This window comes from Rhamphochromis longiceps, linkage group LG12 (assembly GCF_057381845.1).
Source record: "Rhamphochromis longiceps isolate RC_006_pf linkage group LG12, R_longiceps_female_GT1.1, whole genome shotgun sequence".
NCBI lineage: Eukaryota > Metazoa > Chordata > Actinopteri > Cichliformes > Cichlidae > Rhamphochromis > Rhamphochromis longiceps.
This window is the reverse complement of record NC_140568.1, coordinates 19,667,498-19,686,098: the sequence shown is the minus strand read 5'-3', so window position 1 is coordinate 19,686,098 and position 18,601 is coordinate 19,667,498. Positions and strand designations below refer to the sequence as shown.

The following is an 18,601-nucleotide window of genomic DNA, read 5'->3' as shown; positions in this document are numbered from 1 at the left end:
AGAGTAGACAAACCAAAGAAAAGTAGTAGTAAACCAAAGAAATAAGCACTTTGTTTTGTTTTTTTGAGGGTTTGGTTAAGTATTTGGCAGCAATAATCCATCAGCTTTTTACAATATTAAATTAAATTTTAATAGTTTCCAACAGACATGCGGTGGCACATGTTTTGCTTTTATATACCAATACACAAACATTTAGGATTTTGGATTCAGCTAAAAATTAATTGCTCTCCAAATTTCTTGTAAATGAGTTTATCAAACTAATGCCAGATAATAAAGAAGTTCGTATGTGGGTCTTTGTGTCCGGCATCTGTGAGCTATTATTGATTGAGGGAGCAGTGGAATAAAAATGCAGGGAGAACAGAGTTTGGCTTCTAGAGGTCACAGGTTCCACATGGGAAAAAAATTTACCGTGCACGAAACTGAAGCATCAATATCTTCAAAGATGCAATAAATTACACTGATAGAGATTTTTTGGTTTTCCATCAATAAAGATGCCATGCCTGCAGTATTTTGGGGAGGGGAGGAGGGGGGGGGGGGGGTCTCCGCATTGTGTTGCATAACAATTTCCATTGTGCTAAGGAAAATTCTTCTTATTGACCCTTAAGAAATTTCCTCTGAAGGCCCTGCACAGAACTTGTAGACATTGTGGAAGAATATGAAACAATAGTCACGACATGTGCTCTAAAGCTAAAAGTAAATCTGCACATCTCCAAAGTTCAAACGCTGAGCCTTTGGAAAATGGGGACAATGGGAAAAATGGTGGGAGGGGGGGGCATGTTATTAAATCCACCATAGTTAGACTGAATACGTATGATAAACAATGACGTGGCTATTCTTCCAAAGGAAAGCCTTGCTGCGTTATTATGTGTTTTTATTTTTAAGCTTCTTTAATAACTCCCATATGCATCACAATCATTTTACTTCAGCAATTAGGAAGGGGTCAAATAAACGACTCGGAAAAATCTTTACTCCTTTTCCTTTTGGTACTGGGTGGCGCACAGAGTTGGCTTTTGCTCTTTGACAGAGAGATGGTGACAGTGACGGACTCGAGTCGAGTCACAGTCGGGTCACTTCAGAGGAATGCTCCATTAAACAGATGTCAGCACTGATTTCTGAGACAGACTCTGAAACGATAGCATAGCATTCATACCTCAGGATACCTGACAGTCAGTAACATTAAACAAAAGATGGCAGACCCCAAAAAAAAAGGATTAATTGATTCCACTTTCTTACCGTTAGTTTAAAATGTGTTGCAATTATGCTTTCTTTACACACACACACACACACACACACACACACACACACACACACACACCAGAAAGATGCAATGATCTGGGAAACATTAAAAGCCTATATTCAAGGTTATAAAAGTACAAATACTATCTATCAAATGATGAAATTGCATTTTTATCATGGAAGCAGTATAAACAAACAATAAACTCAGTGGGAAACTTGGGATGGGAAACAACAGGTCAGTGAGTTGACTGAGTATCACAATAGCATCCAAAGAATTTTTTTTTTTTTGGTCCAGGAATTGTAGAATAACAAGAGAGTAATAGTAGAAATGTCTTCAAGGGGCAAAACTACAACACCATTGAAAAGCCATGATCTTCCAGCCATTGGACAGCCCTGCAATAAAACCAGGCATGGTCCTGTAGTGGAAATCACCACAAAGGCTCACATAGGAACACTTCTTACTATGAGTGAATACAGTTGTACTGCGCTTCACTGATGGATATTAAAATGCTGCCATGCAAAGAAAAAAAGACCCAGCCTTCTCTGGGCCAAAGCTCACATGAAATGGACTGAGGCAAAGCGGAAAACTTTCCTGTGGTCTATGCAATCAAAATTTGAACTTCTCTTTGGAAATCATGGAAATTGTGTCCTCTGGGTTTAAGAGGAGAGAGAGCATCAGCATAGAGTTCAGCAAAAATGCTTCAGTGCACATCTGTGAAGGCCCCATTAATACTGACCGATGATATACAGGTTTTAGAGCAACAAATGCTGCTGCTGAGATTTTTTTTTTTAAATTGGGTTTTCGGGAAGGGATCTGATATGATTGCTAAATTTATCAATTTTATTCATCATTCTGAGGAAAGAACAGGGAGAGGTTCTTTAATGTGTAACATCTGGATCAGCTTAAACATAGGTGCAGCAGCCTGAACTCTCTTAGGCAAGCGTTCTTGTCATTTCTTTAAGTAGTCTTCAGGAATAGTTCTTGAATTCTTGAAGGGCATTCAAAGGTCTTGTTTGCATGTTGGGTGTTTTTAGTTCCGTCCTTTGTCAAGATGATCCCACACTGGTGCAGTAATGTTGATGTCCGGGCTCTGGGGAGGCCAATCCACGACTGATACTGTTACGCTGTGTGTTTTTCTATACAGGTAATATTTTACTGCACTGGCAGTGTGTGTGGACCATGGTATTACATCGTGGTTCAAAATCTGACTGTACCTTCCTGTGTGTACAGTTTCATAAATTTCAACAAAATCCCAATAGCCACTGACTGAAATGCAGCTCCAAACCTCCATTATATTTTACTGATGGCTGCAGCCTAGTTCTTGTGTAATTTGGCATACTTCAGCTTTTCCCTTCCTTAAGAATGGCTTCTTGACAGCGACATTTCCTCTGAGACTATTTTTAATGAAGTCAGTGACCTGTGGATGGATCAACTGAAGGTCCAGATGCATCTGGATCTTCAGGTTTTTTTTCCTGTTTCTTAAGGACATGACTTTCAGATACTTTTTATCTGCTCTAGATAGTGTTTTAGACCCACCATTTCTTCTTTTATTCTCCACTTTTCCAGTTTCTTCAGATGTTTTAAAGACACACTGCACACCATGCCAAGATATGCCAAGTTTCTGATCTAGAACTCTATGGAAATCACGTTGTTGCTGTAAAAATGCTATTCTACTTATACCTGTCAGAATGTGCTATCTTTGGCATTTTTACATAGATTCAACTAATGAAATGGTAACAAATGATGTGTTTGTGCAACAGATTGTGACAAAGTGCCTAAAGCTGCATGTTAAAATTAGTTCTTTGCGAAGTTGTCTTTTATGTGTAGACTCAACACTGGTTAATCCCTTAAAATAAGTTTCTTTTTTTCTTTTTTGCTTAAATAATTCATAGGTCAGCGTTAAGTGGCTGAGCAAACAAAAAAATATTCTTCTGAAAGTGATCAGGTTCAGGGACTGAACTAAAAATTTGAAAAAAATCATTGAATAACCTTCAGAAAGCCCGGAGAACTACTGCTAAAGACCACTTTGAAAAATTGCACTAGTTTTGACCTTTTCCTTCTGTGAGATGTCAGAGGTACAGAGAGAAGCAGACTGGTCAACTCATCTGAGTTTGCATTTAAATGAAAATAACTGAAAACTTTTGCAAGCATGCAAAGAAAAGCTGTTGGCGTAGCATCCATAACAGACTCTTTAGCTGTTGGCTTTCTCTGTATAATCTAAGTTGTTCACTGTGCTGCAAACCCTGAATAATATAGAACTGAATTCAAAAGATCAACCTGATACTTTGGCCTATTTTCACCAATACTCAGTCTAGCTTTAAGAGTCAGGATTGGATTTATCTCCAGTCCACGTATGGAATCAAAGCATCCCTATTTACTAAAGCAAGACGATACCATATCACATTCTGTACTGATGTAACACTAGTAGAGCTTTAATAGTAAAAGAATCCAGGTGCCAAACATCATTTTAGATCCATTCACACCAATTGGCACAAAGTGAATCAGAAATATGGAGGCCCCGAACTTGTTGATCAACCTAAATCCTGTTGAGCAAAAAATTATTTAGCCCTTTGATTTCAAAACCAGAGCTGTCTGTGTCCTGAGTTACCAAATGCTTTCAATTGTTACTGTGTTGTTAACAGAAGGCATGATGCAACACGGAGGGGAGTTTACTCCTGCCCAAACTGTTTTGAAACCTACTGCTGGCATTAAAAAATCAAAATGAGCGCATATTTTCCAGAAAACACACCAGAGCTCTCACTTTAAACAAAATACTGTGTATGCCGTCATAAATTGTATATGGAGCATTTTCAATTAAATATATAATTTATTATTTTAATTTATTGAAAAGGCTATCAGCATTCTTGATTTTATTATTCAATCTTATTTTGCAGTTATACTGGCTTCTTCATCTTCTTAAAAAAAGCGTTACCCTGACACTGGCTCACAGCCACTGGAAAATGGAAAAAGGATACAGTTGAAAAGTCACCTCCCCTTCACAGTCCTTTCATAATTCTGGATGTCAAAACATTTAACATCCTGAAAATAAGTGTTGACATCTTCCGTTCAAGGATGTTTTATGCTCAGAACGTTTGTTACACAGGAGTTCTAATAGAATAATTTCTTTAAGCCTATAATTCACCTCAATTTGTTCATCATATTTAGTTGAGCTCTAAATAATTAACAGTTAATTACAACTTATGTGACTTGGACAGTCCCCTTGGTGGACGTGTCTGTTTTGCTCTGAGTAAAAGCATGAAATGTGCATGGTTGATTTCCTCCAGAGAGAAATTTGTTCGGTGGTTTTTATTGTTATGACTACATTAACTCCAACATTGACGTGAAACGGCTAGTGGTGGTGATGGTGGGGGGACAGGAAACAAAAAAGTTTTTCAATTGAAAACACAAGGACACTGACTTTTACAGATGTGAAACAACAATGGACGCCAAGTTTGAAGGTTCAGGTTTGAAGGTTCAGGAAATGTGGTTCTTTTTGTGCTGAGCGAGCGCTATGTCAGCTCAAGGTTTTCCATGTTGGTTGAGGAGTTGGGGCCACCCTTACTGAAGGTTTTCCATAGTGGTGAGTCCTCAGACATACCCGGCATCCAGAGAGTCTGTCGTCTGTGTTTATGGAGACGATGAAACACCATCCTGTGTTTTACCACGATTAGGTTAATTGACAAAGCAGATTTAAACTGGTTATAAGATGTAATTGCTCTAAAAAATGGTGTTAATCTAACTGGGAAGACTGGACTTGGTACAGAGTAAAATTTACTGTCCCATCCGTCTTTACTAAGTACATAGCTTATAAGCGTTTCAGTCACTGGGATGAATGCCTTCCTTTGTCCCATCCACAGCCTCTTTGTTATGAAGGAGAAAGCTTTTTAACTTTTGACTCATAAGCCAGATATAGCAGCCAGCGTTTGTCAGTTTAATGTTGAACAAGTGTCTTGGCTGCTGTCACATATTCATATATCTTTACTTTGGCAGCCCAAAAATGCTAAGATGGTAAATTTTGAAGTGAGGCAATTTAAACCGCAAGTGGCAAAGATTTACTCCGTAATAATCGGTCTCAATAGACAATCTTCGATGATCTTTGAAGCTGTCAGTCAGAGGAATTTAGTTTAAATTGATTTGAAATGCTCTCCGTTCTGTCCAGACCCTTTTCAGCTACAATTTGATCTCAAATATGACATTAATGGAGTTTGGTTCATGTCAGTGTTGAGTCGTTTTTGCTTTGTTTTCCAGAAATCTCATTGACACATAGCGAGCTAAAGGTGGTTTCTGCTGTCAGAGTAAAGGGGCTGCTGGATGCATTAATTTTACGAGCCTGTCACATTGCATTAGTCATATTTGGTACGCTAACTCTTTGTCCTATGCAAATTCTTTCTCGACAGTGTTTGAAGCATCTTGTTTTTAAGCTTTTTAATGATGTTATGTAAGCTGCTGAGTTGTTTTGGAGCAAATTAAAGCAGAACAGAATGTGGTTATTGCAGTAAAAGACATCATAAAAGCAAATTTGTGAAAAGCACTGTATGCTGCAAGGTAGCAATTATGATGAACATAAAATACTGGCACGGTGAGCACAGGACTCAGAAGAAGTTTAAAAGAGCAATACTCCACTTATAAGTCAGTTATTGGGGTAATTTGATTAGAAACCTTTTACGTAGATGAACATTTATCCGCAGTAAAAACACAAAGTATTTTACACAGTTATTCTAATGAATATTGCTCAGATTATTAGGTTATATCTTATAAGCCACATTCTTAATGCTTCAGTATAATAAGAAACATCTGATGATTATACACTATGAGATGGTTAAGCTTTTAGAAGTGTCTTAATCATAGAAAGTTGCATTAAAAAGGAAAAAACCTTGTCTAGTTGACTGTACATTATGACTACTGAGTGCCTACTCGCTGACGTTACTGACCCACGAGGCACAAATAACAAAAACGTGCACAAGCTGTACATATTTTATTGCAATTACAAGTGTCATGACAATTTTTAATACATTATTTTACAAATTTCTTATGTACAAACGCAATTTGTTGGATCTGCTGACATCAACAAACCACGAGATTTATACAGTAAATACAGTGCTTGATTTATACAAGCAAATTTTATGATACCTGCTCAAGCTATTCAAGATTTCAAAATGAATATAAAAAAAACGTTGATCTTAAAAAAAGTTCCATAAAATACTGTCAATCAGGTTTTTGTACTCGCTAACAGTTTAAGGTTTAAAAAAAAAAACAAGACAGAGACAGAGAGAGAAGAGGAAAAGAGGAGATGTCGCCGGGTACATGAACTGTGCAGTTTTTCAAACTGGAAAAGAAAAAAAAACTGGCCAAAAAAAAAATCAAGGCTCTATTACAAGTTAATAAATCTAACTGGTTCTACAAATTGCACTTTTGAAAAATGAATGAAATTTTTTAAAAAAATCACTGGATACATTTCCTGTGTCAACTCTATATATTGTAGGGTCCCTAACTTAAAGCTACTCCCTCACATCCTAAAGGGTCACCTAAGGTTCCTGTCTCTATAATAACTTCTGAGCAATGAGCACGCCTTCATTTGTCTCATATTTTACACTGAGAATGTACACACCTCAGAAAAAGCAGGGAGCAAATGTGTAAAGTTGTCATGGAGATGAGTATTGCCCTAATGTTTGATATTGCACTTTTATCTCAATTTACCTTGACCTGGTTCTAGGTCCCCCCCCCCAAAAAAAAGAAAAAAAAAAAGAATAATAATGGCCTGTAAATAGTTTGTTTAGGGAGGCATACAGTATAGTATATGTTCCTCGGATGCTCAGTGGAAGGTGTTGGGGTTTGGACGGATCATCATGACTACTTTCTTTAATGAGTAAGCTCCTCCTCTGAACTCTGCCCAGTAGACTCCATCTTGGTAGCGGCTGCGGTAGTGTCCTCCTCTGTACCAAACTCCATTCAGATTAGAATGGGCACAAGAGTTGTACCACCAGCCTCCCTTCTGGTAATGGGCACAATTTCCTTAAAAACGTGGAAAATAAATGAGAAACAGTCAAGCTATGCTCATAAACATGGAGAAATTATTGGAGCTAATCTGCCGGAACGTCACCCAGATTTTTACCTGTATACACATCGTGGTCTCTGTCCAGTGTTGTGAACTGTTTGCCGTTGTGCCAGGTCAGCGAGTCTCCAGCATTTCCATGGTAGCGGCCTACCCTCAGCTTGTAGAAATCAGCTTCAGACTCCACCCTGAAGCTGGCATACTCCGCAAACACCTTTCTGCCAGACCAGTCCTCCAGTGTGACCAGCAGTTTGTAGTTTCCCTGGTTAGTCAGCCAGTAGATGTTCTCTAGACCCAGCCAGTACTCGCCGTCAATATTGCCAAAACCTTGCTGTGAAGTGCAGTGTTAAGAAAAAAAAACATTATCAGTACAATTAGTAAATCCCTTCTGAATGTTGTTTGAAAAGCTTTGAATGGTTAGCTTGGACGGCCGGGGGATGATTCAGGGTCGTTGCTCCTGCTCTGGTTATAATTGTGAATTTTATCTCTCTTTTCTTTTTTTCTTTTTTTTTGTGGTTGTTTATCGTCAAGGAACATTATCATAAATGGACCCTTTGAGTCGAATTTATAGCTTCAGTCGGTTTTCCAGATTTCCACTGTTATGTTGTTATTGAGAATGCAGCAGGATACAGTGCATTTAGTGTGAAAGTCAACATACTTGATCCTGGCGCGCCACTATTTTCTGGCTCTGGTCATATTATAAGTTGGTTTGTGGTGTTTCAAATTGTGGAAACACTTCTTTTGATGAGTGCACAAAGGCAATTTGAGATCTTGTGTGGTTTAGAGGTCTTTTTGCAAAAAAGTTTCTTTTGTTCCTCTGAGCTAAGATTTAATCAGGAGTCACAGCCTATAAATGTTTACCTATGAACTCCATCTTCCACTGTAAGAGGTTTCCCATTCAAGAGATAGAGGAAATTAGTTCCCCTGGGTAAGTGGTAATGTTCTCCACAGCCCTCCATAGCCATTTATCTGGTAGTTCTGGTGTAATATTCAAAAAGTATTTTTCCAGAATGTCAGTAATGATAATACAACACACTAACATGACTTCCAAATGCAATCCAATAGTTTTGTATGTGTGAATTTGTCTCAGAAGACCACTGAGACAAATACCTCATTGCTGAAATTATTGAGGTATTAGGCTATGACGTATGCAGGGGCAATCAGACTATATTAGACACGTGGAAAGCTTAACAGTCACCTATTCATTGGTCACTGACATCTGGTTAGTGTCAAAACACCCTACATAAGTAACCAGCTTCCCTCCAGACCATGAAGTCCTTGATCTGGTGTGAAGTTGCCGCACCTTGTACGTCTCCCAGTTCCTGAAAAAGTTGACAGAGCCGTCCACCCTCCTCTGAATCACAGTCCAGCCGCCTGGGTCGTGCCTCTGGTCACACCACACTTGCATAAGTCGGTTGGCATTCTCTGGCTTCACCAGGTACATGCCACTGGTTGCGTGTCCGTCTTCTAGAGCCTGCAGACAGTCTCTAAACGGGCCTAGACAGAAAGATTAAAGCATAATGTGTACACAGCATGTAAAACACACTCAGTTGCAAGTCTTTGCTCAAAGGTTGAGAGTCAGAAAAAGAGAAAAACTCAGAGTGACACAAAGAGTTACTGTACTTTACCACAGGGAATCCCAGTTTTCTGCACAGGCGCTCATTTTAACAGTAGAATTTACTTTGGCTTCTACTATCACAAGGGAAATGGCTGCTGATTGCGCAGCCAAAAGAAACACTGGCATGAGGGCAAAGGGAATCCTGACTACTGAATGATGAAACAATAGCAAAAACGTTTCAGTCATGTATAACACGTTAGAGTTCCGTGTGTGTTTATATTACCAAGATGTTAATGTTATTGCAGAGGGGAAAGAAACTGCACAGAACAGCCTGAGCAGCATCAAAACTGCATTATTTTTCAGCAGCTGTATCTACCCTAATTTGAACATGTGCCTGTATTTCTTCCAAGCATAGCAAATATGGTAAAAACACTCATCTGCAAAAATGTTAAAATGTATTTAAGTTCTCAAGATTGCATGCTTGAGTGGTTTGCTAACTGGCCCGTGTTACAGTTTTTAAATGCAAAAAGAAAGACAATTATGGGCCGCACGGAGCATTGGAGTTTGAGGATGAGGTCCATCAGTGTTTTACACGAGGAAAAAAAGCAAGCATATGAAAGAAAGAAGCAAAGAACGTGTTGTTATACACATGTTTCTGGTTTCAAGAAATCACTGTGGATGATATCTGTTTCATAGTCCACTCTTAGCCACCCATTTACTCTCAGGAATGTCTGTGTTGGGCCGATACAAGCCAGAAAGTTGCCCTGCCCTGCCCTTGCTCTGTTCTGCCTGATAAAGTCTGCTTCTTCGGTGGAACATATGATCGAGTCTTGCCTGGTTCAGCTGGAACAAATGACATCATTGACTCAGGGTATCTCTTTCTGTTTGTAGTTACACCCTCCCTTTTTTGTTAGACTTCATCCTCATGTTTTCTGTTTGCCTTTCAAATCCCTGTCTTCCTCTCTTTACTTCTTCGTGGTGTGTAGCTTTCTGTTACAGTTTTGAATAACTTTTTGGGGTGTTAGTTGCATGACCGTGGGCAGGAAATTACTTGCCTCCTTTCAAAAATTCATACAAAGGCTACTGTTCACATGCAGCCTGGTGAAAAGTGGCATGCAGTGGCACGAAATGTCAACGGAAAATGCTCCCACTGGAAATGCTGGGAATAGTCCGCTGTTTTTCCACCAAAACGAAAGTCTTTTAATAAAAAGGAGTGGCGGTGTACTATTCACTACAACTGATCCCATCAAATGCCCTTCGCATCAATTCTTAAATCTGCACGCACATGTTCAAAAAGACAATGGGCTTAGGGCCAGGTATCCATTTAGGCGCACACAGTTAGCCATGCTTGTGTTTTTATGCGGGTTAAATCGTGGCAATTTGATGATATGCATCTGAAAAGGCAGAAGACAACAGCGTTTCTGTTCTCACGGCCAGCTCTCTCCTCTAGGAATGTGTGGGATAAATTTAAATTTGCTGTGACTACGAAGAATGGGTGTTAATGATTAAGAGGTTCACTCACAAACACGGTCTTTGTTTTGCGAATGCTGTTTGTCATGGCAGCTGGTTTGTTTTGGTACCAATGCATCAAATACAAATGTTTTCTGTTGGACTGTTAGACTCACCAGAGGGCTTGTCAGTGGTAGATGGACTGTGCGTACCAGTGGGCATTGTTGGAAGAACTGGTGGAAGAGACTTTTGGTCACTCTGGATTTCATTGCTGATTGGGTTGTTGATGCGTGGGATTACAGGCGGCTGGTAGGGCTTGTTAATAGGGGGTGAGGGTTGTGGTGGAGGCTGAGGCCGCGGCTGGGGCTGGGGCACGGGAACATGGCGAGGAGGAGGTCGACTCCGGCACTGCTCCTCCAACACGGCAATGAGAGCCGACTGGTTGGTGGCTAAAGAAGCCAAGTGCTGGTATTTGTGCTCGAGATCTTTGTACCGACTGGTGAGCTGTTGCATCTCAGAGGTTTGGTTGAGGATCTTGTTCTCCATCTGTGCCAGTTCTAGCGCATTGTCTCTCTTCCTGATGATCTCATGGAGCAGCTGCATGTACAGCTGAGTGACCCTGGAGTTCATGTTTCGACTCTCTTTCCTCAGAAGCTTGACCTCATTGACGATGCCCCCATCCACCTCGACCAACTGCTGCAGGGTCTCGATCTGCCTCTTCTGCTTCTGTAGTTCCACATTAAGCAGCTCTAACTCTTGTTTGTTGACCCGGTTCTCCAGCATGGCCTCTGGCTCCTTGGAGTTGACACAGATGGCTCCAGTCACTTTTTGTTGAGGTACAATGAAAGTGTAGGAACATTTGTCCTGCTGCTGGTCAGCTGGAGCACGTTTGCTCCTTCCTGCATAGATAAAATCTCTTTCCAGACCCTCCTCGCTGCTCTCAAATTCTTGGGTACTGCCCCTGCCACGGCTGCCGTCTGAGCGACTCCCCAACGTCTGCTGGACTCCACAGGCTAGTCCATAAACTAGAAGGAGCCCTAGCAGGACCACTGAAGGGGGCTCCATGAGTTAGTGTCCAACTCTAAAGAATGCAAGTAAGAAAATGGAAAACATGGAGATGTTTAGGGGGAAACTATCAACTGTTAAGCAGAAGACACAGCTATGCTCAATCTGTTACTTCTACATTTAAAAGCACAAATAGGAATAAACCAAAACCTTATTTTGTTGCAATATCAAGAGAATCTTGATGTTAACATAGGTCTATTACCAGAAAAAGCTTGCTCATCAAGATACACTGGTTTTGTCTTCATTAACCACAAGAAACAAACAGGTACAGAAGCAGCATGCATACACATGTCAGTGTAGGCTGGGCAGAAGTTGGCAAAGATACAGTCAACTGAAAGAAAATGGCTCACTTGCCCTGCTGAGTGTCACAGATGCATTATATTCATGCGTAATCCATAAATCTGAGTGTCTCAGTGTCTTTGCTGTTCATATCACTGCTGGTGTGAGCAGACACTGTTGCTTTGCCTCTGGCTTTAAGTGTAATTTACGAAATGTGCTGAGCCTGTTTTTTTAAAATTGAAGTCCGAGCTTCAAAAGCAATACATGCACACGTGGTTTGATAGTTACTAATACACCTCATTGCCCCGAACAGTGATGTGCTGATCACTTTGGTTTATTAAGTCGCTGGTAGGAGCATGCGCTTAGCTTAATTTGTCGTTCTGGCGTCGGCTCTGCTTGAGCGACTGCCACCACTTGTCCCTTACGCACTCCAACATGCATCTGGTCCACTCTGCAGGCCTGGACATCTTAACTCATGGAAAATTTGAGACACCACCAGATGATGCTATTCAAAGCTCTGTTTAAAGTATTGAGCATGTTGCATCAGTTCTGTGTATATATAGCTCCTACCAAAACTGGGAAATTGGTTGCATTCAGACGATTAATCATAAGTCATGAAGGAAATTCATCTTAATTTGCAGACTTTAAACGCGTCTGTTTCTGCTTTGACCGCGAGACTGAAAGCTTACCCTAGCATTCAGCATGAATATGAATGAATAAAGGCAGCTAATATTATCCTCATCTTTGCTTGATTGAATCTGAGATAAAGTTCAGTTTAAAATCTCTTTAAAATCATATTTCCTGTGTGTAATTAAGCATTTCCTCAAGGGTTCAGGAGAATTAAAATATGAGCTATTCCCCTAGAATTCATTTATATTATTAGTAAAATAAGTTTTCAGAGTTTTTGAAGATCTGGAGGAATGTGCTACTGGTTGTTGAGGTAAATGTAACTCCTGCATAAGGATAACAAGGCCTGTAACTCCTTGGGCAGCATAATTGAAAGCTGCTGCATATTGGATTACAGAGGGGTCCTGTTTAACACCTCCTTGGAGTCAAAGTGGGCCGGCCTAATCATAAAGCATTACAGAGAAACCTAAATTGGCTGTGTAACGATTGCCTGCCTTCAGGACTTCCTTTTGTTATTGCTTATCTTTGTGTAAAAGACCATCTACCATATAACGGTGAGCACAAAATTGGGAAGAGAGCAGAAATGTTTTTGTCTTGTTAATCCGGGCGTGTAGCCAGCACATTAGATTGGAGACTTGGAGAAGAGAAATGCAGCACTGTCCAAGATCATGACCCTTGGCACATTTGACTCTTCTGGCTTTATCTGTCTAGAATCAAATGTGTAAACACTTTCTTCCTGGGGGAAAAAAAAGTAATAGAAATGATCTTCTGCACAGTTCATGCTAGTCTTATGTAACCTGTGTTTTTGATGTCATCGTTTACTCAGCCAGAACATTTTCTTTTTAAATTACAGTACAAAAGAGCACAAGGTCTCAGAGGTACTTTGGTAATACAATACTTTAAAGCACTCGTCACCTATGCAAAAAAATAAAAATAAAAAAAATAAGTGCACAGTTTTCTGTCTTTCAGAAAAGCTAATCCATCTGACAAAGCCCGGCTCAGTGAGGGCATCTCTGCTATTACTGATTGACGCCGAAATTGTAGTGTCAAAATATTTTTCACACTATGCAAAGAGATTCTTCTAATCAAGTCTGACAAATATAGTCTTAAAGTCTTACAGATCAAACCCTGAAGAAGTGACTAATAATAGCTTACAAGTAAGCATGATAATAGAGCAGCTCAGGGCCTGTCCTGCAATGTGCTGATGACTGTATTTGTCCACGGCTCCTGCGGTTTCTCCCCCCCGGAACATGAGCTGTGTCTCAGAGAAATGCCGTGTGATTTGCCCCTGCTGTGGAGGACTCCCATTTTGGACGTAGTTAGCCTGGAATCTCCTGCTCTAGGCTTCTCTACACTTCAAAGCTGAGGGGAAAATGTTTGCAGCTTGCTGTGAAACGTGTGTTCGCAAGTGTGATGCAGTCTGTGCATGTCTATGAATGTTTTTCCCCCTGTTAATGTGTTTCTAATAACAACACTTGCTGGCGTTCAGTATCCTGGGGACAATAGCCAGTCTCATCTGCCCCAGCAGAGGCAGCATGTTATTACCTTATCCATAGTCTGCCAGGGGGATCAGCGGAAAAGCCTTTACCTCCTTATTTCCTGTTAAAACCCCGTGGACTTTATAGTCCTAAGATCAGTCCACCTAAACAAACTGCTACTGACCACCAAACGCTGCAATTATTGAGTGGTCCTTAAAAGTGCCATATCCATACATACTCTGCTCTAGGCCTGAAGGCATATGATCGAATGAAATGAGTGAGCCTTCTTGTTGCAGTATGATTGGCAGCTCCTCTTAGGTAATTTTTTCGAGTCTGCTTCACACCAACATGTTTTGGTTTCACTGTTTTCAGGTGGTAAGTCTGTGTTTACACGACTCCTCTTTCTGGATTTTGCTCCGTGTTAAATTAAGTGTGATGGGTGGGTGAAGGGGGCGAGGTCACTGTGTCTCTGACCAGCGCCATGGTCATGCTCAGCACATATTAATTAGAAGGTGGGCTGCCTTGCTCCGGCTGGTCCGTGCCTCTCACCCCAGCCCCTCTCATTTCAGACTGAGCATGGCATTCCAAACATTCTTCGTCACCTCATTAGAGCGAGCCGCCATACTCACACCGAGAGTCAGTGGCAGTGGCGGAACCGAGAGCGCCGGACCCTGTAGATGGAGGACCACTACTACGCCCCCACCCCCCGCCCCTCGTCATCTACCTGTAAGATGCTCCATAGCTGCTGACCCACTTCATTCATTGTCCTACTTTCTGTGTGAATGCATCACAATCACACCATCATCACCCTCAACAGGAGATCACAACACGGCTACACAGCATCTCATTTGCCAGTTGCCAAAAAAGAAGCGGACACTTTGCCGCGTGGCTTTGTGCTGCATGTTCAAATTAGCGCCACCGCTGCTGAGAACTGGCAGTCTCCTGCATGACACCCAATAAGTGTTGGATCAGAGTCAAATTCAATCTGCTCATGGTAATCTGCACTATTGCTTTACCTTGAGGCGAACCTCATTCTTTCCTCAAGCATGTAATCCTTATGAGCGTGTAACATGTCATTTGAGGCATGATTAACCCCAGTTACCAGTTTGCTAACTGGGGTTATTTTTGTAATTTCCACTGTCTATTGAAAAGCGGAGATAAAGTTGTTTTTTTTTTGAATGTAGGTTTTGTTCCACTCAATGCTCTTTTTTTTTCTCTCTTGTGATTTCAGACGGGGAGGCAGGGGGTCTTGGGAATTGTTTCGATAAGTTCCAGCATTCTACCTCAAAGCCCCCTTATCCAAACACCACCCTGGCAACAGAAACAAAGACTAGATTCAACCGCCTGCTTCCCTGTCCTCTTGAGTCCAGGGGAACATCCTGAAGCTGCAGTGTGCTTAACATAGTAAAGTTGTCCCTTTTTTTCTCCCCCCTCTTTATAAATGAGCAGTTATTTATAGATAATAAAAAGAAGTCTTGTGTCCGGCACCATCATAAAGAGCTCTTCATACATATAACACGTACAGGGCATGTCCCTTCATTTTAAACTTTAAGAGCTCTGTGTTTTGAAAACACAGAGTTTTTTTTTTCCTAATGAGTAATAAAGAGGCACTTCACTATAGAGGCTCACTCACCAGCATCCCCCTGTGCTGAATTAACCTCCCCTTGGCCAAATCTGTCATAGTCAGCATCAGTCCAGTTAGTCACCATAAAGCATAATTACCTTTTGGCTACAAGCAGTGAGTCAGATGACGGATGCTGCATGATGACTGCTGAATTCAGGATTAGGCAGAAATCATTAAACCAAGTACAGAAGTCTGACTTCAGCCTGCTGTTGCAAAGTGAGCTTAACCACACTACTAGAACTAGTTATTGAGACCGAGTCTACTCACAACTCGCTACCTCAAGATACTAAAAACGAGTAAAGTCATTTTTGAATGAATGCAACACCCTGTTGAAATAAACCAGATCATAAGGTAACTGCAGATTCATGACAAGGTTACATCATGCTTACGAGATAATTGCACTATACTGGTGAGGCTCCTTCAGTTCCTTTGCCCTCCTGCCAGACTTGTCTGAAGTTTCTTATGGTTGAACGTCATCCCAAGGGTGAAACCTGCACCCCCGCGTAGTCCTCTCTGCGCTCTGGCTGTCTATAGTTACTCAGCCTTTTCTCACCTTAGTCCACTCCACCGGTGAAAAGGTGGCGTTTCAAAGCCTATTGTTGTAATTGTTAAAAAAAGAAACTGTCAGTAGCCAAACAGAACGTCAAGTTGAAACTAATCTTCAAACATTAAGGAGATTGCTCCCAGATCCACTTTAACAAAAAAAAAAAAGTTGTGAAGAGAAAAAAGGGACAGCTGGTAACGTCAGCCAGGTGGCAGAGGTAGTTTCCTGATCAACAGTGAGAGTCTGAGGCAGGTTGTGTGCTGCCCGCGGCCCGTTAGGAGAGGACTGTCACTTTCCTGTGGGCTGAATCCATCACTTCTGTCTCACAGCTCTAAGAGGCTGTCTCTCTCCACTGCACCTCTCTCTCTCTCTCTCTCTCTCTCTCTCACCCACCCGCTCTCTCTCTCTCTCTCTCTCCTCTGTGCTTTTAAATGATGAAAAATCTTGTAGTAGTTCAGTAGTCAGAGCCCCGCACCCCCACCCTCCACACACACACACACTTAAATGAACACATTCTTTTTTTAAAGCAAAAGCCTTCTGTCTTCTACCCCTCCCCCCATGGCACAGAAGAGATTCACAATCACGCACAACACAAGCTACACACTCACACACACTCTACTCAGATTTCCAACCCCTGCCCCCTGGCTACTGGTTCACCACCACCACTACCACCACCACTATTTCTGGCTTGGATTGCACGGTTCTCCTGGTGTTGGACAGCAGGGACGTCAGACTGATCACATCCTAACTGTGCGTGAATGAGCGCCCGTCCTGAGAAACAGCCTGACGGATGGGAAGCAGATCCAGGTGTTTGACTAAAGCCAGGTCTGCTTCACATCGTGGACATGACGTGTTTGAAGCAGGCTGGATTCCTGCATTGTGATGCTGCTCAGAGATAGTAAAAATGAATTAACTTCAGGAGTGTATCAATCATACGGGGCTGAACAAGACGACATGAAAAACACGATGATGTGCATGTGGAGAGCGCTGCCAGCAATCTACAAATTCCTCAATTGGTCTCATGTGGCTGGTTGTCTGTTGTTCTTGTGTTGTCTTCCTGTTTTGCATTTTGCCCTGCCGGTAATGTGGGATTCCTGTCTCTACTAAGATTTTTGCCATTTCATAATTTTCTATTCAAAGCAAGGACGTATCATAGAAACACATACAATGCCATAACAACAGAGGAATTTATCCCTCTCTTGCTGCTCTTAATCTAATTTCTTCTTCTTCTTAAAACTGTAGTCAGCTGTTTAAATTGTTTCAAACCAGCTTGTATTACAAAGACTTGCTAACTGTTAATCTGGCCAATATTCAGTTTTTTAGCATTAGATAGTGTGACAGTGAGGTGATCACATCCTATCTAATGACAGGTCAGCAGCAGTCAGCAAAGCCAAAACTGACTTATAGTGATTTATGACTCACAAATTGCTGCATCTCTAAACTTGCAGATGGGCTTCATTGTCAATCATCTTCTTTTAACTGGCTTCGAGCCTTTTTTATACCTTAGTGAATAAAAAGATGGTATCACTACTCTAAGTATTCATTTTGTCATGCTTTGAATAATTAAATAGTATATGTGCAAACATCATTGTGTTTTTCTGACTCTGTGTTGTCTAAAGTTGTCAGTTCTGCTGCTGGGTTTGTTTTATGGGATATCTCATTCTCCCTTCTGGAACATAAACCTTAAATATGTTGCAGATGGCGACTACCTTTTATGCGCGTTAACGAACCTGTAAAAGTGTTGGGATGCATATAAAAAGGAAAGAATGGGGAAGAAATTCATGAAGTTTCTGCAACATAGCTTTAATTTGAGAGTTAAGTAGCAGAAGCAGCAGACATCTCCATTATTGGACATGTCCAAATCCACTCATGCTAAATAAAGGGGCCACAAGTGGTGTTCAAGTTAATAGCTGAGGTCTTACAGTTATATGACCCCCCCCCCCCTCCCCTTTTTTTTGTTCTTAACTATGTATGCAGCTGTTCCAGTAATTGTGTATTCTAAAATCAGCATTTTCCATTGTGTTATTTGGTTATATAAGTTCCTTTTAAGCCTGCAGATTGAATACACCTCTGAAATCAAGGCTGTTGTACGGTTTTCATTCTCTCCGAGGAATAGGCCAATCATAAAAAAGTCATACCTCAGTTTTCGGAAATGTTTCAGTGCACTATTAAATAACTTCTAGCAAGAAAGGAAAAAAGCTATGCACATCAGGCACTGTTGAACCTTGCTCATGTTTCATGCATTTTTGCAGTTAATAAAAAGAAATTACTGCAAACGGCTGAGTGCTGAAAGTACAATGAGAAACAGAGAAAGAAATCAAGCAAAAGACAACAAATATTTGAATATGTGTAATGGTTAACCTCATCACCACAATAAGCAGCATGGTACTGTTGATATATTCGCTTCACATTCTTCTGTCGGTTTCTTTGCACAGATCACGTGTGGTTCAGTGTTTACAGGCTGACAGATGTTGATTTCAGTTTCTTCCTAAAGTGAATAGAACAGTCTAAATGTTCCTCCTGAGGACACAGTGGGAATGTAAAACTGCGTTTGTGGAGCAAAGTTGCTGGCAAAAGATACTGGACCAGCAACATCCTGGATTAAGGCAGACTGATGGAGTAGTCACTCATTTGACAAAATAATCCCTTAAAGGGATTTGTGATCAAAGAAACTGTGATTCCACTTAG

At 41.0% G+C, this 18,601-nt stretch overlaps 1 protein-coding gene across 1 annotated transcript; it reads right to left on the bottom strand.

Annotated features, from left to right (window-relative positions):
• Positions 1–6,892: 6,892 nt before the first annotated feature.
• angptl2b (angiopoietin-like 2b) lies at positions 6,893–16,296 on the bottom strand. Its single transcript, XM_085425101.1, has 5 exons — positions 15,759–16,296; positions 10,473–11,377; positions 8,593–8,786; positions 7,350–7,620; positions 6,893–7,249 (listed from the first exon to the last, which is right to left on the bottom strand). Exons 2-5 carry the CDS (start codon positions 11,359–11,361, stop codon positions 7,050–7,052), a joined length of 1,554 nt encoding a protein of 517 aa, XP_085281227.1. The 5' UTR covers positions 11,362–11,377; positions 15,759–16,296; the 3' UTR covers positions 6,893–7,049.
• Between the last annotated feature and the right edge of the window lie 2,305 nt (positions 16,297–18,601).

Excerpts from the sequence above, each read along its gene's own strand:
- angptl2b (XM_085425101.1), bottom strand. The coding sequence starts at position 11,361 with ATGGAGCCCCCTTCAGTGGTCCTGCTAGGGCTCCTTCTAGTTTATGGA. Across the intron at positions 8,787-10,472 it reads TACCACTGACAAGCCCTCTG|GCCCGTTTAGAGACTGTCTG; the intron begins GTGAGTCTAACA and ends CTTTCTGTCTAG. Across the intron at positions 7,621-8,592 it reads GGAACTGGGAGACGTACAAG|CAAGGTTTTGGCAATATTGA; the intron begins GTGCGGCAACTT and ends TGCACTTCACAG.